Source organism: Pseudonaja textilis, chromosome 3 (assembly GCF_049901715.1).
Source record: "Pseudonaja textilis isolate UNSWEBS1 chromosome 3, rPseTex1.2, whole genome shotgun sequence".
NCBI classification, from domain to species: Eukaryota; Metazoa; Chordata; class Lepidosauria; order Squamata; family Elapidae; genus Pseudonaja; species Pseudonaja textilis.
Genome location: NC_141992.1, coordinates 144891945 through 144915848, shown reverse-complemented (window position 1 = coordinate 144915848; position 23904 = coordinate 144891945). Strand labels below are relative to the sequence as shown.

Sequence of the window (23904 nt, the reverse complement as noted above, 5' to 3'; positions counted from 1 at the left end):
AAATAGAATAGATTTAAGTCAAGTATTAATTTGGCAGATACATTTAAAGAAAGGGTTGCATAAAGTGGAATCACTGGCTGACCCCATTGTCCATTAAATGGATGCTTGTTAAAAACTGGTTGCCTTGTTCCTTATTATATTGAAGTCAGATAACATAATAGACAGGCATTTTAAATCTGTAGCTGAAAAAAATTAAGAATAAAAAGGTTCTTGTAGTGGCATAAAGACATATGTTTCATGTCTTTAAACCTTGTGGAATTTTCCAGTTTAGTCTCCCAATCACCTTTTATATTGATTGTTAGATAATGTATATTAAATGTATTTTATTCTGAGAAGCATACCATTTTCTTTTAACTGGTAACGTGAATATTTTTGCTTTGTTTACTGAAAATGCTTGCTCAACCACTGCGCAACAAGGCAGAAGAGAAGAATATCTGCATCTCTTTTGCATCTCTTTTCTTGACAATTTTTATTCTCAGTATAGGTTAATAGTGCCAAATAGCAACATCAAGAGAGATAGAAATTCAAATTATCCCTTTTCTTGTTGGGGCAGACATAAGGTACACATACATACATACACACACACACAAAAACCAAACCCTTATAATCCTTTTGGTTTAATCAGCCAGAGGTGAGATGTCATTTGGGAGACGAATTGGGAGGCGTATTGTTGATTCTTGAGTCTTGCAGTAATTCAGGTTTTATCCACCAAGTTCAAGAATTCCAAGAAAGAGCTTGGATACAAAGCCACTCTATTACTTTAAGGCAGGGATCTCCAAACTTAGCAACTTTAAGACTTGAGGATTTCAGCTCCCAGAATTCCTCACCCAGCTGTGCTTTAAGGGTCAGGATTTTCCAATGGAAAATGGCAGGTGGGAAGAATGAATCAAAGCCATATTCTATTGTGCAAATTTGAGCCCCTGTCTTTGAAAAGAAGAGAATTACAACAATCTTACTGCCTTTTAAATATTCACACCAACCTTTCTGTTTGATTTTGTAATATGTCTAAAAGAAACTTTAAACCATTATCGTTTTGCAGTTTTATTTTCAGAGCACAACTTACAATTCTATTCTATCCCCTATTTAGGTTTTTTTGTTTTGTTTTCATTGCTGTCTTGGTACGATTCTTAGAGAAGACTGAAAGCACATTAAAAAGCACTTTAAGCTTCCATACTGCATGCTAATATGGATAAATGATTTTTAGACCAATAGCAGAGTTTTAAGTGCATTATTATGTGCTAATGGGTATGCTAATGTACATTTAAAAAATAAGTGTTTTTTGAAGTGCTAGTGCTGAACAATGTTGTGCCTAATCACCGTGCTGTATTTTTTTTTAAAAAAGGCCAGAATTTCCATATTCCTAATCACTGTCCATCCTAAAAAGTACTATTCCAAACAGCATGATTTTATCCGGTGCAATCACCAATAAATATACCTAGAAATGAATTTAATAACAAAAAACACATTGTTTTTTTTTTCTTTTTAAGGGATTAGATTATAGTATCTATAATCAAGAAGACAAAGACAATCACAATAAAGAAAGTTGTGGATAAATAAATTTACTTTGTAAAATGCAAAATTAGGAAAACAATCAGGTTGTTTAAAGAATCTGAATTAGAATTTAGGAAGAAGATGGATAGGAAGAAAAGGGACATTTTAAAATTCGTTGGGCTTGAATTTCAAAAACTAATTAGAACTGAAAAGATAAATCGACACAAACAACAAAATGAACAATCAGTACTGAAAGATATACATAAAAAGGTGAATACACAGTAATGCCACTTAACTGTGGTGCTCCCTCTGAAGTTTATGGATTATCAGGAAAACTTACCTTGGTAGCAAATACTGTCAAATGTATTATAGCTCTAATTTCTGTTATTATCAAACCCTGAAAATTATTTCAAAATATTTAGAATATAACGCCAGTAATCATAAAAGCATATCCTCGACTTATGACCAATTTTGGTCCTAAGTCATTGTGCTTCCAACCCTAAACATTGTGTGACTAGACTTAATTTTATTACTGTTTTGTGATGGTTGTAAAATAAGCCACTGTTGTTGTTAAACAAATCACATGCTCATTCAATGAATCCGTCATATCTAATGGGTTCCCTCCCTATTTTCTGCCAGTAAATAGCAAAAAAATGTTGCATATCATGGTTACATGACCACGGAACTTTGTAACCAGTCATAAATGTGATCCAGTTGCCAGGTGTCCAGAATTTAATTACATCACCACAGGGAATGAGGGTAATTGTACTTTTAAGGACAGGTCCTTATAGCTTTGAAAACTCTGGCATTATTTCAAATGGTTCCTAAACAACCAGTTGTAAGTTTTAGACTACTGTAGGAAAAAGCTGGGTGCTCTCATATAAAACTGAAAAACATTCATCCAAGAGGAACGTATATCCAGCCAATGAAAGATGCTTTATTGCCATATGAAGGCAAATTTGCAGAGAGTATCACATAGCCGAGGAATAAAGGATTGGCTCTCTAGAATAACTCTTCCTGAAAAGATCTGTTAATAGTTAACACTGTTGATTGTGGGGTGAACAAATAGGGAGATTTATAGTCAAAAGTATAGGAACAGATTTTCTACTTTTTCAGAGGAGCTATACAGACACTGCACTGGTGTCCAGGGGCACCTTCTTTTGCACTCTCCTTTAGTATTTCATTTCAAGTGCTACCTTCATATGTAGGACCCTGCAGAAGAATTTGTCTCCTCCTATGTAGTAATGTCAAGGGATTATAATGCAGAAATCCACCCCATCTTATTTCTGCAAAAGGAAATACTATCAGGAATGGCGTAGGCGTTTCATATGACAATATACTTCCTTTGAATGTCTGTGGCAATGCGAAGTCATTCAGGTCATGGTGGACCTAAGGGTACTCTATCAAGAGGCAACTGGACATTTTGCTTCTCATCCAAGAAGCTTCTTCAGCTTCCTTAAGGAATTGTGTTGCAGCACTATCATACAGATTACCCAAGAACTTGGTGTGTTCTATTCAGCCCCCAGAACCATGACTTCTTTTATTTGTTAGATTTATATCTCATCTTATACCTAATGTTGGAATATCAGTTGAGAAGATTGTTCCTTGATGAAGATGTGAGAACAAGGAGTAACTGCTGTAACTGGTGCTGGGAGTTTGATATCCCAACCTAGATGGTTGAGGATCTCCAAAGATACTGCAGTAATTGCATTTTAAGAATACTTGTAATAATGCATGGAGTACAGAAAAGTAACAGATATATGAACCCCAAAAAGAATAGCCCTGAATTTTTGCTAGTGAATATTTAAACGGCAAAAAAAGCTTCTGGAAAGCTTACGATATTTATAGTTAATAGTTATGATGTCAGTTCTTCCTTGTATTCTTCTGGATCCTTGTGACATCTTGTGGACCAACCAACAAATGAGTTCATAATCTGAAAATTGGCATATGTAGCATTAGCACTGAGGATAAATTGTGTAAAGTTTTGCAAAGAACAGTATGCAATAAATACTCTTAGGTCTTCATGGCTTGCAATGCCATATTTATGCCACTGGTTCTTATGCCAAGTGAACATATGTATATTATATTGAAACATAAAAGTAAACAATTAAAAATAATGGGCAAAGTTTCTTTGGTTTTCATTTTCATATGACCGAGCATAATTACACAAGCTAATACAAAACCTGAAATGAAATAGTCCTTTACTTTTCACTTGTCAACTGCTGTGATATTCATTGGGAGAAACCTTAAAATATTTTTTAAAGTAAATATTAAAAGAATATATACATTTTTTGTGAGCACTTTGAAAAATTCATAGTGACTGAAAAATGACACAGAACATAACACACAAATATGATAAGTATAACAATCTAATTTGTCCTTCCCTTGAAACAAAATTTAATATGAAATGCATGAAAAAACCACTAATAAACATATGTGATATAAGGAAGAATGAAGTCACTGTAGCGTGTAACAAACAGGAATCCATCACAAAAGAATCTACCTGACTGGTTGCACAGTCAAAATTTACCTTTAAACTAGATTTGGCTATGATTAATATTTAAGCTAATCCAACAAGCTTGGATAGTATCACTGCAATAAAAGTAATTATTTTTAATTTTATTAATTTCCTGACTCTTAAATAGATAGGTCTTTATGAATCTGGTAATGGCAAACTCAGACAGTTGGATATTATATCAAAATGAAATTAAAACAGCTGCTGCAAAGCAACAGCATGCTTAGACAAGACTTGACGTACTTTGAAATATCAAACATTATAACCATTCTCCTTTTTCCAAGCAATAGCAATAGCAATAATATACAGCTTTATGGTGCTTAACAGTCCCCAACAATCTTGGTCCTCATTTTTAACGACCTTGGAAGGCTGAGTCAACCTTAAGCCAGTGAGAATTGAACTCCTGGCAGTCAGCAGAAATAGCTTGCAATACTGCATTCTAACCACTGCTCCTCCCAGCTCAGCTAAATAAGGTTGTGATCATCAGACTAATGGGGATTTTAGCTCTTTCAAAGCTACACAGAGGGGAAGTCAGTTCTGAGAGATAGCACTGCTTTTACAGACAGCTTGGCATGTGGAATTGCAATGGCCAGACTGTATGTTTAGCCATTTCAATTAACTCCCCCTCTGCCTGTGCAAACTGAAAGGGAGAGTAAATTGTAACATAAGTCTATACCCACAATTTTCCATTGCAGATCAGTATGATTCTACTTCCAGCCAAAGCTGGAAGCCAAATGCCAAACCAGGGCAAGTTTAGTTGAACCAAAAGGTATGGTAAAAGAGTTCTCGGTAGCTTCCAGAAGTCTCAGAAAGTTCCATGGAAATGAGAAGCAGAAAACTCAGAAGATGGATGCGGAAAAACTGATCTATGTGAGATACCATCCCACAGGACCACATGGCTGGCTGCTTTAATATTATCCTAATAACAAAGAAGAGGTCCTTCTTATAGTTACAGATGGTTCATCTATTTATGCAGTTTTAAGCAACGATAAGCAACTAGTTAACTATAGAAGGCTTTTGTTTATGTAAAGGTATTTTTAATCTGAGATACTGTTGGCATGTAAATGCATCATAATGAAAACATGTTTTCTCCAGACAGTTACATGAGATTTTTTTCTCAAATAAAGTCAAAGTTTTTGTAAACAATTCAGATACCATGGGGTTTAAACATTCATTGTCAAGTTAGCCCTCGCCACAAAAAAGTGCACAAACATGCATGAACATGGATGAAATTACTTACCACATTTAAACATCTTCATTTAAATTCTTGACTAGGCTATCCTGCAGTCCAAGAGACAATAGACTTTCTCTTTCTTTAATTGATTAAAGGATAACCCATCTGGCTCCTTTTTCTCAAAGTCTTCTTGTTGTTCTGCCTTTGCAATGTTCTGAATGATTAAAAAGTTCCTCCGGTTTTTGAGAAGCCAGAACGAATTAAAGGAGCATTGATGAAATGAATTTGTTGTTTGTTCTTGCTACAATGAGAGCTTGGCTTATTGAATCAAACTCAAGGAAACTTCTCTTCACATTGTAGCCATCTTTCATGACATGACATAGCATCAGAGACTTGTAATACATGAGGCCATACATTTTAAACATGGAATAGTGATCACCACAGTCCGTCAGAAATATAAAGTGCACTTCAGTATTATTCCAAGATTTCCAGTAACTCCATAACTCCCCACTTCACCGATCTATACAATATTCAGTGTAAATGCAAGCAAATTGACTATTTCAAAGAGGGGCTTCTTTGCAGTAGAAGCTTCAAAGCTTAAGTCAATGTTTCTGCAGTAAAATTTACATTAATACACATAAATATATCAATTCTTTCCTCATCCAGCATAACTCCTACTCTATACTGGAAGTGCAATCACATGTCACAGACTTTGAGGTTAGTGCCAACAAATATCATGAGGTTTGTTTGTGGATATATATATATCCACAAACAAACCTCATGATATGAGGTATGATATGAGATATGATATATATATATATATATATATATATATATATATATATTCATATCATACCTCATGATATGAGGTATGATATGAGATATGATATATATATAAATATATATATATATATATATATATATATATATATATATATATATATATATATGTTTCTGAGGTTCTCATGGTATTTATATGTAGATCTTGTTGTTTTCATGAAGATATGAGTATTCACATCTCAGGCTTGTCTCATATAGCAATGGAGATCAGCTGCCTCCTTTGTGCCAGTGGGGTGAATGAGGTTGGTTGCCCTATGAGATAGGAGGGCTTGTGCTCAGGTTGTTGTTGCGGGGATTGAGCTGAGGGATCCGCTGCCTGGCTTAGTATATATAGTGAGCTGCAGTGCAGCTTGACCAGAAGCTGCACCGCAGTATCACTACCCACTTCAAACCCTCTGAGCCATATGAAGCAAACCAACACCCACTATGAAGATGCAGCAGACCACGAACAGAAGCCAAACAGCAAGATCACAACTCTCCAGCTCAAATCCCCAGCAACTAAAACTAACCTGAGCACAATCAAGCCCTCCTGAACAGAACACGCTCCAACCAATCAGAACACGGCTAACCCCCAACCAATCAGAACACAGCCAAACCCCTACCAATGAGAACACACCCCACCCAATCAGAACACAGCCAAGCCCCCACCCAATCAAGTTCCACCCCACTGGCAGTTAAAAGGAGGAAGCAGCTGCAATTCCATTACCTGAGAAGCACAGAGCTGGAGACAGAAGCCTGAAGATGATGAATGAGACTTCATCAAACGCTGCTCAGATACTTCAAATCTTACTGGAGAAAACCCTAACAACAAAGATCTACATATATATATATATATATATATATATTTTTAAAGGTATTTTGAATGCCTTCTGTTGTTTGAGGCCAATGAGAGAAACACTTTTTACTCAACTGCTTTGTTTATAAAAGTAGTTACTCCAAAGTACACATCAAAAAATATGCTATTCGAGGTAATAGAAATTTACTTTAAAAAATTACAAATATTAAATAATTGCAATCAATCTATAATAACTTTCAACACTGGACTACATTTGGCAATTTACAACATTTGATAGTTTACCATCAATTTTAATTTGAATCTGACAACTGTCAGCCATCTGTGTGCACCCTTCAAAGGTACAATGATTCTGAGATTTCAACATCTGTGAACTTTAGCTTTGAGCTTTGAGTATTTCAGATAATATGACACATTTATAAAGTGAATAAAGAGCTTCTTATGCAACATTTGGGGTGGTTAAATAAAAGTCCTAGCAACGTCTTTTTTTTAACACTGAGACAATGAGATAGGAATGTTCAGCAAATGACATGTGAATTGTGCAATTCATAAGGAACAAGGCTTACAGTATTTGACATTACACATTAATCCTAATGTAATCTATCAGAAATCTATCTATTGTACTGTGTGCAACTTTCTTTAAAGTAACAAATGAAAATACTGTAGCAATCTCATCTTACTTGGATTTTTGGAAGAAATTAAAGATAAGTTCAATATTTATTCATACTTGCTTCATTTCCTTCTTAGATCAGGGGTATTCAAACAGAGCAACTTTGAGACTTGTATGCTGGCTGGGGAATTCTGGGAGTTGAAGTCCACAAGTCTTAAAGTTGCCAAGTTTGGAGACCCCTGTTCTAGATGACTTTCAGAATTCCATCTACTAAAAATGATTCATCAATGTACACTTAGATGTGACCCAGCGAATGTACTATAAATCCTTTACGAAGCCTTACTTAACTGCTAGAGTAAATAAAAGACTACTGCAAAACTCAGTTTAAGAAATTATTATACATTATTTTATGTATCGTTATATAAAAACTTACAATTAGCAAGCTTTTGACACAAAGAAATGGATTGGAATAGCAGTAATTATGAATGCAAGCTTTTTACAATGAATCTCAAACTTTTTTTGCTGATTCAAATATTCAGAAACATACATGCAGATCAATTTCTCAGAGTGACCTTCTGCCACATCATTAGATACGTTTTCAACTGATACTTCTGTTGAAGTGGTTATGAATTGATAAATACCTGATTTAATCATTTGTTCCTGAAAGTGGATAACTTTTCTTTGTAATCAAATAACAAAATAAATAACCATATAAAAGAAAATATGATTACAATAAATGATAGTAACAAGGGTCTTATTGCCATTCATTAGTTTTTCTTATTGACTGATGGTTTTTTTCCCCCATGAAATTGGAGTAGTTCATTGGAGTACAGAACACCTCTAGCTTGTAGTTCCAGAGCTGATACTTTCATAAGTCACTGTTGTATATTCAAAATCATCCCGGATGCACTATTCTGAAGCAATCTACATAATGAAAACAATGAACATATAACAAGTTCAATGGAAAGAAACTTATTAGATACAATAAGTAAAATACTGTAACATAAGAAGGATATTGTATTGATAAGATGCCATGAATTCAACTATGAAAAGAAATGTGATTTATTTGGAAGCTAGTTTTGTGCAAAATGATTAAAATTGCTCACATGGGTCTTAGGCCCAAAAATCCATCCATCTATCCACTAATAGGGATTTAATGAAATACCTGGAGAAGATGGAGCAAAGTTTTTTGTCCATTGGAAGAATTGGGATTTTTTAAGGGTTTAAGCAACAAAACTAATTGTGATTGGCAGTATGATATACACCCCGCTCCAGGTTTGGGAAGCTAAGGGCAAAAAGACATATAAAGCCATGACACATAGAAGCCAATCACTTCTGGTGATTGGAATTTGGATATAAGAACACTTATGAGCACATAATTTAGAGCAGGGGTGTCCAACCTTGGCAACTTTAAGACTTGTGGACTTGTGCAAAGCTGGCTGAGGAATTCTGGGAGTTGAAGTCCACAAGTCTTAAAGTTGCCAAGGTTGGACACCCCTGATTTAGAGGAAGGTGTGAACAGCAGACCGCTGAACAGATTCATTGGCCAGGGGCAAGAATAATTGTTTTTCATAGATGTATGTTTGTGTGTGTGTGTGTATGCATGTACACACATACACACATAAATTCAAATGTAAAAACTAGAGCATATAGATGCAGACAAACAAAATATTTAAAATATTGGTTTAGCTACCACTATTAATCAATTAAACTATATTTCAAATAAAAATAAGTCACATAAACAAACTTAAATTCAAGCTTAAAAATATAATGGAAATATGGAACTATCCTCTTCAGGAAAGATCTTTTTACAATAATTAGCAGCACTAAAATTAAACATTTTTCATTTTGGCATGCATGAAACAATGGCTGCCCCTTCTTTCCCCCAAATATGCCTCTAGGTGTATCTTACTGTTCAGTGATAACCACAATGTTAAACTTCACTTAATACACATCGTTTGAAACTGCCTACAAATTCTGTGACTTATATGCTACCTCTGAAGTGTATACTGATATCCTAGATTTATTTTCAGTAATAGGGGTGCATAGAATTCTCCTGACAGCTTAAAATATTTGACTTTGTCGCTATTTCAGGTATAGTTTTGAAAGTCAATATGCTAATTGTGGAAAAATTGAAGGACAAAAATATAAACCCTTTTCAAACTCTTCAAGAAAAACTATTTTAAACTGCAAGTGTGTATAAATGGAATAAGTGAGTCACGTTTTGGCAATTGCTCCTAAGTCATTCCTTGATATCATTAAGTACTTGCTGAAAACACAGTAAAATATATTCATATTATAATCTGACAATGCTTTTAATTGGCATAAACCAAACCACTTGATTGACACCTATGTACAGCATAGTGAGAAGTAGGATAAGTTCAAAACACAGGATGTTTTTCCTGCTGGATCTCAGAAATTGATTTTTGCACTTCCTTTGTAGTTCTTTATCCAAGTCAGACATTTAGTTACAGATTCTTGTTTCCTTCATCTTTTCAACAGTCATGAATCATGGGTTTAGAACAAAATGTGAAATCTGAACTCCTAGATCACATGCAACCACCAAAACCTTGGGTATCAGCCAAAAGATGCCACCAACTTGCAAAGTGACACAGGGCAAAATTATTACATTTATAGGAACAAGGAATTTATTAAATCTATTATATTAATTTATTGTAATTAGATTAAATAAAATGATCTTGGTTTTTGTCCTAAAGATCTTGGACTACAGCCAAATGTGGCTGTATATTGTTGGGTGAGGACATTCACTGTAGTGCATCAGTAAGTGCCACTCATAACAGTCAAAATAAATACTTAACGAGGTTATCATGGGGAATGGAAAAATGAATAAAAGTTCTAGAATTTCAATAAGAAACAAGTTCAAACTCCTACTCATGAAGATGGCCAATAGGTCTTCAGTGAATTGTGAGGATAAATAAGATATCATCTATATATTAATTCAACTTCCCTAAAATAAGCATACCATCAATTTTGATTATCCATAGATCTAAAAGATAGGTTCTCTATTATCCTATCGTGTGTCAGCTGCAGGCTGGAAGTTATTACCTTTTGAAACATTTTAAACACTGGATTTTAAAAGAATATCAATCAGAATGAATGGTCATTCCAAACTGCTGCTTAAAAATCAAGCTTAATGTTCAGAATCATATTTTGCAGGATGTTATAATGGAACTGAGGAAAGTGACTGAATAAGTTTTGTGTGTTATTGAAATTACAGCAAACCCTTTAAAAATCTTTGTACATTCAGGGAATAGCAACATTTTTCAAACAAGCCAAAACACACAACCACAACAAACACCTTATAAAAAGATCTCTGATTTTTTTCCCAAAGAAAATGAATGAAATGCAGGGATGGTGAATTGGGAACAATATATTCAGTTGTTCACTTACCTTCAGTTGTCTTTTACACCCTAGTTGTGTTGTACTCAGATTCATGTTTGTTTAGAGACCCAATGAGGCAAAACCTGGAATGTTATGGCTATTTCATTCAACATAATAATGTTTGCATAGGAAAAAAAAGAAATACATGCATATACATTCTTTACTGGGACATATCTAAAGATTCAGGCCAATTGATTTAAGATACCTAAAACTGGTGGGCTGGTAGGCAAAAATAATGCTCTTGTTAACTTTATCAACTCTTTAAAATGAGACGACTAAAATGGCTTGGTGAGACTAATTGACAAAATGCTCTGAGACTTTTGGATAGGGGTGTTTGCAGTGAGGAGGGATAAGTCAAGCAATGCAGAAAAAAGATAATAATTGGGCTCCAATCACATGGCTGTATTCATCCATTTAACTTGTTTTATTCCTCTGTGTCCTGTAGACACCCCAGGTTTGGCTAGATTTTATGACGACGGAAAAGACTAAACACATGAACACAATAATATGGAGAATAATAAAATGCATGTGTTAAGCCTAAACCTATAACAAGGTTTCTGGCAGTTTCCACGTACATTGCATGTAAATATTTTTCACTTCATATTTACTCATAATCTTTTAAGCATTTTTATTAAGAAGCATGCAGAGTGCATTTCACAGCAAAAGAGTCCCCATAATTTTCTTTGAAACAGTAATTCTGCCAGACTTGATTTAGAAAGCTTTTGCTCTGCTACTTTTTCATAAGCAAATCTCAAAGAATATCAAGCTAAAGCATAAAAATTATCCCCTAGTCTAAATTGCAAATAAACAAGACAAGTAATGACATATCAACTACAGAAATCATATTTCAAAATATTGTGTTTTGCTGCATAAAAGAAACATGATCAGAAGGCAAAGGGATTTTCTCATTGGTTTATCCCTCCCTACAATCTGGAAGGACAAAATATTACATTCAAGCTCTTCAAGAAATCAGCTCTGCATGCTGATTTTTCAAAGAAAACTGCCTTAATTTACTCAAAAGTATCTTTGGAAGGTAAAGTCTATCTACCCTTTCATACATTTTTATATTTAATGAAATTAAAATAATAAGATACCATAGCCCATTCCTGAAAATAGAAGAGACAATTTTTGATGATGGAGCAGTATTAGAAAGATCAAAAACAAACAAGCAAACAAACAAAGAAAAAATGAAATCAGACAGGCAATGAAATAATTGCAATTAGAATTTTCCACAAAATCAGTATATATACTGTACATGTAAAACCCAACTTAATTATAATCAACAGTATTATTTAGCTGCTTTAAAAATTAAATGTCTTCCTAGGAATAGCTGCTTAACTCTTTCCTTATTTGACCTTTCTATGCTATAAATTCTTCCATACAATTAGCTCTTGAGTGTGTGTGTGTGTGTGTATGGAAAGGATGAAGGTTGCACTCCAGAACTAAAACTATTTTAGAGCCTAGATTAGTAAACAGTCAAAGACAGGAAAGTTTAAACTTCATTATTTCTCGATTATCAAAGCCAGACAGTAAAGCCTGGTACTATAATGGTCTCCACGGCTACTTTATGCCAAATAGCAGGTGAATATAAATAGAAGGAACCTATTTTCACCTGCCAAAAATTGCCATGGAATACTGCCATGGATTGGATTGGGTTAGAAGTTCTAGTAAATCCTAAAACTATAAATAAGGACAATTTTGGACTTGCTAGGTAATTCTTGGCTATTTTCATGGGATAGTACCAAAAGCATCTTCTCCTCCTCTACTCCCTTCTCACCAAAACAAAAACAAAAAGACCCTCTTTAGAATACCCATCCACATGCATAAATGCATCCTGGAAAAAGAATGTTAGCTCACAAACAATGGTCGGACTTTAAGTGGATATGCATATTAGAAAAATTAAATAAATAGAAAACAGAACTGAACCCAGGCTTCATGCAAAAGTCCTCATAAAAAATCTATTGATACTGACCGCTGAACAGCTTTATCATGTCTGGACAGCCTGTGACTCGTGGTTGGTACCTCTTCAATTTCATCTATCTCGCACACATCAGCAGCTTCTTGTGAGTAGCTATGCTTCATGACTAGGATGTTTCTTCTGTTCATAGGCTGGATAAGGGGTTTTGCAGGCTGGGGTTGAATTTCTGTCAAGATTGGTGTATCTCTTGTGCTAAGATTACTATGGCTGCCCTTAGTGCTAGATAATTGTGATCCACAGTGGTGGTCATGAATGCATTTCGAAGATGATCTACGGAGTTTATGATAATTTTCAAAGTCATCTGCAATATCTGCAAGGTCCACTGAAGTTCCTGTCCCTCTGAGAGTACATAACTCATAATGAGGCGGCTCAAAGACCTCTTGGAACACTGTTTGATCAAAGTCTGCTTTCTTCTGGACAAATCTTTTACGAGGCTGTTTGATCTGGACTATAACAGAGATAATGATCAGGAGGATCACAATGCAAATAGTCACCCCAATGATTGTCCCACTGGTATTTGTAAGCTGATCCCACAGGCTGGCTTTTGTCTTTTCTGTGAGATGGGGAAAGGGAATAAAAAAAATAAAACAGAAAATTAAAATCCACCTTTTTTTAATGACCATTAGCTTTATGGATTGTTACCATGATAATTCTTTCTCAATCTTTCCAAACTGGGTACTATCCAGATGTTTTGCAACTGCATGTTTCAGTAGGTACACCCATGTTTCATGGGTATACATTTGGACACTTTGATAATTATGCCCCAATATATCTGAAGACTATAGAACTGATATAAGAAAGAATACAAGAAATACAGAATTATATGGCAGGACAGCATGGCAGGACAGCATGAAATCAGAGACTGATTTCAATTCTCTGGAACTGCTCCAGCCTGTAAACCTCTGTATGTCAAGCAGTTAAATATACAGCCATTCTACCATCAGAAGTCATTTTATGACCATTATAATTTGCATTTCTGTAAAGTACAAATCAAGTATTTTAAAATACATACAAAATAACAAAATTGGTGGTATAATGTCACTTTGTGCAATCTGATGAAAACTAAGGTTGTTTTTATCTATTTAACCAAATCCTTGAAAGTGCAATGACAGAGTTTTCAAACTTCTCCATTATGGTGACATCCTAAAAGGGAATAACTAGTCTTTTATCATGAATTCCCTAAAATTATATCCTGGTTCTCAGAGTGAAGAGTTAATTTGTTATCTCTTCCTTAGTCAGGGCATTGGACTGTTCTTATCTATGGACAAAACTTTTTAAAAAACTTGTCCTGGAATCTGAAAGTAGATCAAATAGGTTTGCATTGATACAGAATTAAAGTGAAAACATACCAAAGTGCATGTGGATTCAGCTCAATGGACAGTTAGCTCTATAGACACAAAAACTCCTGATAAAGCTAAAGCAGTGTGGTCTGCACATGATCATTCGGCCCGTGGGCCACCAGTTTGACACACCTGAGATGAACCACAATTTACAGCCATGGCCAGTCAGATGCTTCAATACATTTAATAATCAAGTCATATTATCATATGCCTTCCGTATATGTGCTTCTTTATTAATTCCGTTCTACAAATGAGCCACATAAAAGAGTTTGTGTCCCTATATGATTTTAGACTAAACATCTAGAAAGCATAGGAAATAATCTTGTATGCCATTGGAAAAGGTACGATTAAAACTCTGCTTAATCCCCTAAAAGAAGTGTGAAATATAATATACATATCTTTTTATGATTGTATCCATTAAAAAGAAACCAGTGTAGAATATATTTTGACAAAAGTGAAAGACAACCACTTTGCTGATCCCTAAGCAATTTTTTAACTATTTCAAGTAATACTTTTAAGAGGCCAACCTTTTACTGAAGGAAAAACAAACAAACCAAGATTAAGCAACTTGAAACTAGGATATAGTAAAACTATATGTAATACTATTGGGGAATTTAGAGGGATAAAAGTTTGAAATATATATTATATATTTTATTTTGTTGTTCTTTTATATTATACTTCATCCTAAAGGAAAATTATGAACATATGTTTTTTGTTAGATATTTCTATTGTGGATCTGTAATTGTTGTTGAAGGTATAAATTGTTCTATTACCAAGAGAAGAATGTGTATAATATGGATAGTCTAACACAGATTATTTGTTAATGTTTAATAAAATATCTCATAATAGAAAACCATTTTTGCCTATTCAACATGAGAGCATCTTATAATGGTTACGTTTTCAATTGATGACTGCAATTACTGTATGAATAATATAATGGGAGAAATGGTCTGAATCAATGCTTGTGTTTAAATATAATACAGCGTGTGATGAATTGTCTTATACATAAGCAAATATATTCCTATCATTATAGTTTCAATATTTTACTAGCAAAGGAATGGATCTTTCATTTGAAAATTGAAGGTTTGCCAGACTGCTTATATCAAACCTTTGTGCAATAAATTGAAATGGTAAATATTTTCTATTCATTGAAGTTACCTTGTGACATCATAATATATACCACAAAAAATGTTTTCAATTTAAGAAAAGTAACAAGCCTTAAAATGCCAGGGTATTTTCTTTTCCTTCCAGGAGGGATAAAATCAATTGTTTGTCCATGGGGCAATTTATTTATTTCTCAAAAGGGTTTTAGGGGAAAGAGAGATAATGTAGTGGACTGAGATAAATCATGTCTATCAATATACTTAGCATATTTGAAAATCAATCAGAAAAAAGCATGAAGCATGTGTGAAAATTAAAGCACATCCCGAGAAAGTTGACAATATCCTTCTTTACACATTTTTTTCTGATTCCCATGGGATGTGAGTTTATAATAAATGTTTCATTAAAATACAAAATACAACAGCAAAAAAGGGGATTCTTTCATTGGTGTTAACAAGTTAAAAGGTGATAAATTTTTGTACTGATTTTAAAGAGTTAAAATGAAATTTGAGGTTATGATCATTCAAACACACAGCAATCTACTTTTAGGCAAAGTAACATTTCATCTCACCCACCTTACTTCAGTTGTTCTATTGCAGGGTGTCAAACCCAAGTTCATTGAGGGCTGCATCAGGGTTGTGTTTGATGTTGGGGGCTGGGGAGAGGCATGGCCAGCTCAACACCACTCAAGGCTCTGTTTTCAGCCACGATCGCCTCCTGCAGCCTTATGCCAGTGAAAATAGACATTGGCGAGGCTGCAAAAAATAATCCCAGTCTGTTTTCAGCTGCAATGGCCTCCTGCAGCCCTCTGCCATCCAAAATGGAGCTGGCAAGAGGGCTGCAGAAGAACGTCCCGGCCAAAAACAGAGCCTGGGAGGGCTTTGTGTGGCCATCCTGAGCTCTGTTTTCGCTGGCAGAGGCACCACAAACCGGTCCTTCATTGTTCCCAGGGCAGCGCACTGTCCAGATCTAAGCATCTTGTGGCCTGGATCTGGCCCCCAGGCTTTGAGTTTGACACCCCTGTTTTATTGTAAGCCTGTAGAAATTGACAATTTTTTTCTGAACTAGGGCAATGAAAAAATGGTTATGGGTTTATGGAGTTAGATGAAAGAAAGTATAGAGATTCTCCAAATTATTTTAATAGCAAGATAATGTGTTCCTTACATCTTTACCAGTGAAAAAGATTAAGTAATCCTATGCAGGTTGTAAAATGTTTGTTTTCATATATATCTACTGGACCCACTTGTGACACCTGAATGAATATTCAGTGACATGCCTAGTTTGGGATCTTTGCCTAACTTTGGATTATTTTTTCCTGCTGAAGAAGAAGGGGACTTTCATTAGTTGTTTCTTTTTTTGGTTGCTAAATGTGAAAATGGTCTTTAAGAATATTCAGAAACTACAACTGACACAGAATTTGGCAGCCCTTATGTAATTAATCATCTGTATTACTCCATTTCCTATTAAATCAACTTTCCTCTAAATTACTTCTGTGTTAGTATTCAAGATCTTACTTGCTCTAATGTTTAGAAATGTTCTAATGTTTAGAAAAAGGAAGAGGGTAATTTATCAAATGGTGTTGAATGGATATTTCTCATAACATAAAGGAAGTACATCTTTAATAGCCAGAGAAGAGATATACAGGTAGTCCTTGACTTATGACCACAATTGAGACTGAAACTTCTGTTGCTAAGCAGTGAATTTGTTAAATGGGTCATCAAATTAACATGCCTAATTTTATGACTTTTCTTGTCATTGTTATTAAGCGAATCACCATTGTCATTAAGTAATTTTGGCTTCTGTCTCTTGTGGAGAAGCCAGCTGGGAAGGTTTAAATGGGGAGTTGTTTGTTGAAAGCCAGCTGGGAAGTTTGAAATGGTGGTCATGACATAAATATATGCCAGTTGTCAAATGCCAAAATTTTGATCACGACTGTGGTCATAGGAGTGAGGATGTTAGTCACTTTTTTTTTTAGTGCTGTTGTAACTTGAAACCATCATTAAACAAGTGGCTGTACTTGCACTACAATAGTTGTTGAGGTAGAAAGAAGTGATATCTGAGAAGAAATTGCTTGTTTGTATGCCTTGTTTGTAACTTTATTAGAAGCATCTGACTGGCCAATGTAAAATAAATTCTGGGTAACATGAGTGTTAGTCAGATACAAGTGCGCTTGTCCTTTCTATTAATTTTAATTCAGAAACATAGTTTTATTCTTCAGTTCATTACAGAGATTAATAGAGACAATTATCCATAATGTGAAGAAAAGCACAATACCATCGAGCACTGGAAGGTCTCAGAGTTAGTTGGGAAAAGCAAAATCTACTTATTTCTATTAGAAGTAACCAACTTTCCTCCATTATGGGCAATAGGTCCATTTAAGAGGTAACAGCTTCTTAAAAGGGTTTTGCCTGTGTTGTCCGGCATTGTTGTCAGTACTGCTCAACCTTCCTGGAGAAAAATTCAGCCATTCTTTTGACATTTTAAGGAACGTTTTTAATTCCAAAAGAACTCTTTCAAAAACTTACCATAAAAGCCATCCCTCTCAACTCTTCTCTAAATGCTACTAGTTATAGAACTAATATAGTTAAAAAACAATCCAAATTCAAAACTCTTTAATGAACGTTTTATCATCTTCTCTTTATATTGTACTTCTTAATTAAAATTAGTAATACGCTGATGATTTGCCACTTGTCCTAGCATGCTATGAATATGTTTTGAGGTTTTATTCAGCTTGGTATCTCAAGGAGACAGAGGGAAAGCTTTGAAATAAGATTAAATTCAGAATAAATACTGATCGCTTCTGACTTGCTAGCAAAGACTTCTACTTCTGATCAGTGGCATATTGGGAAATGTTCTTCATAATCCAGTAGCGTGCAGCATTTGGTGGTAAAAATTAATCTGCTCTTATTTCATCTGTTTCATAAGAATATAAAATACTGTCAGCGCCACTTTTGAAAAGATGAAGGTAAAAAGTCAAGGATTGATTGGCAATTCCTCACTCATTAATTGCCTATGGAAACTAATATGTTGAAAAGGACAGTAAAACTGTATATTTGTTCCAACTTTGGAATCACATGATTGCCCAATCCTCTCCTTATCTATTCATTGAATCAAACATTTGAGTCAGACATTGATATGGATCTGCTGTCCTTCTCATAACATTAATATTTGAACAGTTAGGAATGGAAGAAAGCTATCTAATAGAACTGCCTCATCACAATCATTCAGGCACTTAAAACTATCAATTAGTGGACAGATTATTTGCATTTACAACAATGGCAACATAAAATTATAACTGTTTTTCTGAGAGATTATTTGCCATTTTAAAATCCTCTGTTTGAATTACACTTCAATTTCTTTTGCTTGGCTCCTGATGCTGGCTATGAGTTAAGGCTAAGCATTTTGCAAGCTTTTTTCCATTTCTTCCTAAATGAATGATGCCCTGTATTCTTTACCCTTCTCCAAAAAGCTTTCAAAGGCATAATAGCCATGGAAGCTGTTGCCGAAATATATTATCCCTCTTGTTCTTTATAATGAAGACAAATGCAGATACAGAAATCCCGAAATGTAGAGGGCTATGGCATAACAATTGTTATCAAACTGTACTATAAAGCTTGAGTTCGAAATTCTAGTTTTGGTTTCAGTTTTTCACAATAGAAACCAATGAATTGCAGAAAATTCCACTTAAACATGGTATAATAGACTTAGTTGTTATTGGAAGTTGGATTTTTATCTTAAGAAATATTTGGCTCTATTTCTCATAACAATGCAAAGAAATGAATTGTTCTGTTTTTGAGTTATTTTCTCAAGAAACAATGGCAGGTTTACACAAGGTCAAGTACATATATTTTACTATCCACATTCAAGACACACACATAGAAAGGACATATGTTTTTACTTTTCATACATATACATTATTCGTTATTGCTATTGTGTTATATATTTTACTTTTAACATACCAATGCTCTAGTTTTGTCCCACATAGCCGTGAATAGCTCAAAATATTGCAATTTCACAAATTAGCCCTTGTATCTCATCATAACTGTAAGTTTATATTGTGAGTGCTCTTTTAATAATGGTGTTCTTATATTTTCACAAGCACTGAATATTAAGTCCCATGAACAAAATGAGGAACCCAAATGATAGAATTTCTCTATACAAATACTGACCAAAACCCAACAATTTATCTTTTCCAGATAAAATATAGGACTTTTTCACTCTAGGTATTCAACGCTCTATTTATTTTGTAATAACTTTTGATACAAGTTCTAACAAAGTTTAGAGCTAGGTGATAAACAGTCTAATGCATTCATTGAAAAGCATGAGAATAACCATTCCATGAATTTCAAATAATTAAACTAAAACTAATTAATTAATTGCATTAATTGAAATTTAATCCATATGCTTAGCATTACCTTTGCAGTGGTTTTCATCCCACGGATATACACAGTTTTGGAGTCCATTGCAGACCAAAGTATTATTAATACACATATTACTATGGCAAAAAAATGCATTGGCTTCACAGGGGGCTAAAAAGGAAAAAAAAATTCATTAGCAGGAATGCACAGTGAATTTACTCTCCTACTCAGTAGCAATAGAGCTATTAGTAAATCTAATACAAAAAAAACCAAGCAAAGGGATCTACAATATTGGATTTAAAAAAACTTCATATTTTGAATGTAGGCCAGATGGCTGTAATTCTATGTAATCAGCATAATTGCTTCACTGTTTATTGTATAAACAAAATTTAGGATCGAAAGTGCAGTTTTCACACCTGCAGTCAAACTCATTCAGGTTTTCATTACAAATCACTGCAATGTGTATATCCAAATGTAAGAGAGAGATGTAGGAAGATGGCATTATCTAACATAGTTAATAAGCATTTTAAAAAAAAAAAGCTATCAGCTTCAGTACAACTTGATGCTTGTAGCTATAAACTGGGGCCAGTAATGAAGAAAATTAAAGTGATACGTTCAAGTGCATAATACTTTTCTAAAGTAAGTAGGTAAGGGACTGCAGAAACACTTGCCTTTCTGATATTGAATTTTCACAGTCCCTGAGCAGGAGGTAAAGAGTAATTGCCTAAGGCTCACAAACTAGTAAAATCAAGTTGCTGATATTACTAAAGCCGCAGAATGAAAGTGGAACTGGAGGCTATATACTCTATATCAGGCTTCATAGGGAAATCCAAAATTCTCAAGAAGTTTACAACCAGTGGAGATTATTCAGTCACTGAACATTTCTAAATCCAACTCAATAATTATATATTTTTATGTTCATGCAGCTAGATGGCTATCTGTATAACTACCCCAACGTGCTATTAGATTTTTTAAGTGACATTAAGGGAAAACAACATATTTTAAAACTATATTAACCTCTCTGAAGACTTAATATATATATACAAATAACCTTGTATTGGATTGAAGGACAGTGAACTCTCTATAATCATTTCTGTTTTTATTTAGTCATACAATGTAGAGGCTACCTGACTTTAGATGATTCTGGGACGTTTACATATTAAAACAAGAACAATGAAATTAAAACTTAGAGGTCATATGCATGCAGAAGAAAAACCATACATAACAACAAAAAAACCTTACACGAAGGAATCAAGAACCATTGAATCTCAAGGTATGAGTGAATAACTTTCTCAACAACAATGGAAAAGGGAGAGGAAATGTATGAATATCTGGAAGAATATTATCCCAAATATAGATAGCATTAAAAAAGGCAAATATAATAATTTGGAATGATAAATGAAATTAATAGGTTTAATTCAACTACATTCTAATGCAGTGTTTCCTTTTAAGAAGGAACATCTGAGTTATGAGATATAAAAGATAGATATTTTGCTAGCTTAAATAAATGGCATTTCCCCATAATCTTTCATAAATAACCCCTATCATAGATCCTGATATAAATGTTTGTTGTTAAGAATAACATCATCAGCAATAATAATAATTTTTAGCTTTTAATGAGGTTAGGCTCTTCATGTAATGAAATTGGGGAAATCTTTAATACATCTGCTGCAATGCTGCTTTTCAATTCCTACTGGACATCCCAGTAGTTGAGGACTACTGAGTTATATTATCTAAAAACAATACAGGAAGAATAGCAAAGGGAGTTCTAAAAGCAATCTTGCTTCCTATATTTGAACAAAACAACTCCACTCACCCACAGCCACACACAACTAGCAGATCACCAAAAGACTCAAAAACCAGGAAAAGAGAGTTGGGGTTCCTATACACCTTTTCCTGAAAGTAAATCTAACTAAAGGGATTCAATAAATACACAAGTTTAGAAGTGTGCTCTATACAGTACATGCCAACAACTTTCATGTTTAGTTGTGTACAAAGGGAATGTCTGCTATCTCCCATGCTTCTTCATCCATTTCTATACCTGTGTTTCCTGCTATCAATACAGGACCATCTATCAAAAGCTACTGCCTTGCCAGCTTCACTTCAACCTTCTTCTTTTGGACAAATTGTTGGACAAGATTAACAATGGAGACATAACAATATCTAATGAGAAAAACAGGGATCAAAGCTATTTTTCTGGAGAATGGCAGGAATGGCCAGGCAAGGGAAAATGAGATTATGATAGTAATTCCTAGCAGGTTTACAAGCTTAAAAAAAATAACCCAAGTAGAATCATAGTAAGAAAGAGAAGGAAACATTGTAGCAAAGAAGTGAAAAATTCGGGAAATTTTGTATAGTGATGCTTCTCATTTGAAACAAAGATCTCAATCTGTCCCACTGTGTCCCCGGGACATCCAGGCTGATGTACTGGATGCTAGAAATAGAGCAATGGTTCAAAGGCAGCACTATTCTAATAAGAAGATGCTTATTCCACAGGGAAGAACCATCTTGTAGATTAGTCAGAAATGCAAAGTTTCAAACGTTCACAGTTCATGAGAAAAATCTAATTTACAGGATAATCTGATCTAATCCAACAATGAAAATTATGATTTTCTGTTGCAAATACTGGTCACAAGGTGGCAACCTAAGTCTAAAGGAGCTGCACATATATATGATTTAAACCCAAGGATATGAATTAATTTTACTATCAGGTTTCAGGAAAAACAGCAGATGTTTCCTGTTTAAATCATGGTAAGTGATTGAGGACAAGAATATAGAATAACCACTCAAATATATAAGGATGTGTAAAAAAAAGAGAAAGCCAGAATGTTGTTCCACACCAATAACAAATTTTAGGGTTGCACAATCACTCAGTGAAAAAAATCCTGAAAGAAGTATCTTCATGTCATTTCTTTTGCATCCTCAAAGGGCTCACAAGTCCTTATTAAGGATCCAAATTCTTATAATTCTCAGAGTGCAGAAAGTAGGAATCCCATATAAAGGATGTTTTCTCATTTTTATGCAGTTCACCTTGAGTTGTGGCAATGAGGGACTTGAAATAAGAATCCAACCCAGTTTTTATTGCTGTTGTCAATGGCACATTGTGCTGCAAACTCACCTCTTTCAGGCATGTATCGGATATTATAATACATATAGAAAAAGGGTGGGGCAAGTGCTGCAATACAACTCTACTTTCATTAGTCTGACCTTTTTCCCCCTCTGCAGATACCATTTATCGAAAATCTCCCAATGGTGATACCGCCATTTTAGCAGTTCATTAAAATTAATAATAAATATATATATAGTTGTGTTGTTGCCACAAGATGCAACACAATCATGTTAAGTTAAAAAAAAAAACAACTTAAAATTATAATTAAAATTAACTTGATAATAAATGTTTGTGCCATTGCAGAAGAATGCAGATATAATTTTAATCAAGATATGCAGGAGTATTTAAAGCAAAACACATTTGAGAGATGGGCAGAGGAAAATTCTGACAGGTATTCAAGATGTTAGTTTATATCAATAAGGTAGTAGTCCTGTAATCTTTGTGATGTACCTGGCCTCTCTGATATGCTGTTAACATTTTTTAGGAACTTTTAGGAAGCAACTACCCCCACGAGTAATATTAAACCATCACATACAAACATAGTTGCTGCATTGCTCATCACTGGTAATCTGGTTCTAATGTATTATTTTGGCAAATGCAGCTATGAAATGAAATTACAGTGATTCAATAACTCAGAAATTCTCTGACTGTATGGTATTACAATCCCCTAAAATGTAAAATCAATTTGTATCTTTCTCTGCAATGCCACTGAATAAACTTAATTATTTCAGTACAGACTGATTTGAGAAAGAAATAAAATGCACACATACCAATCATTTCAATAATGGCATTTAATATATGTATCGAGTAAAACAATGTAGATCCTTCTAATTTTATAAAACAAAATATGGACTTAGATATGATAAAGTTTTTCACTGACATATACATATTTAGAGAGACTCAACAGATTACAATACACTACTACAGGTAGATTTCGATTACTCATTCATTCAGCAACTATTCAAAGTTACATTGAGAAGACTTATATCAGTCCTCAGTTGCAGCCATCTAAGCACCCCTGCAGTTATGTGATTACAATTTGGATGCTTGGCAACCAATTCACAATTATGATAGTCATAGCATCCCATAGTTATGTGATCATAATTTGCAACTTTTGTTGCTTTCTTCCAACAAGCAAAGTCAATATAGAAATCAGCAAGGGGTTGCAACTAATCATATGATTTCATGTATAA

At 34.2% G+C, this 23904-nt stretch overlaps 1 protein-coding gene and 1 long non-coding RNA gene across 5 annotated transcripts in view; both read right to left on the bottom strand.

Moving 5' to 3' along the window:
• Nucleotides 1-2980: 2980 nt before the first annotated feature.
• Nucleotides 2981-5940, bottom strand: LOC148126354 (uncharacterized). Its single transcript, XR_015743159.1, has 2 exons — nt 5247-5940; nt 2981-3424 (listed from the first exon to the last, which is right to left on the bottom strand). It is a non-coding gene; the product is annotated as an uncharacterized LOC148126354 (long non-coding RNA).
• Nucleotides 5941-6879: 939 nt separating this feature from the next.
• The window catches only part of NETO1 (neuropilin and tolloid like 1), an 81427-nt gene continuing 64402 nt past the window's right edge, over nt 6880-23904 (bottom strand). For 2 of the 4 annotated variants that reach the window (XM_026699164.2, XM_087931020.1), the window contains 4 exons: nt 19660-19773; nt 12798-13356; nt 10835-10908; nt 6880-8347 (listed from right to left, as the gene is read on the bottom strand). In XM_026699164.2, the coding sequence (XP_026554949.1) occupies nt 10848-10908; nt 12798-13356; nt 19660-19773 (734 nt within the window). In that variant the 3' untranslated portion in view covers nt 6880-8347; nt 10835-10847. Of the gene's footprint in view, nt 8348-10834; nt 10923-12797; nt 13357-19659; nt 19774-23904 lie in introns of all 4 variants that reach the window. The other 2 variants (XR_015743158.1, XM_087931019.1) reach the window with 2 other exon arrangements.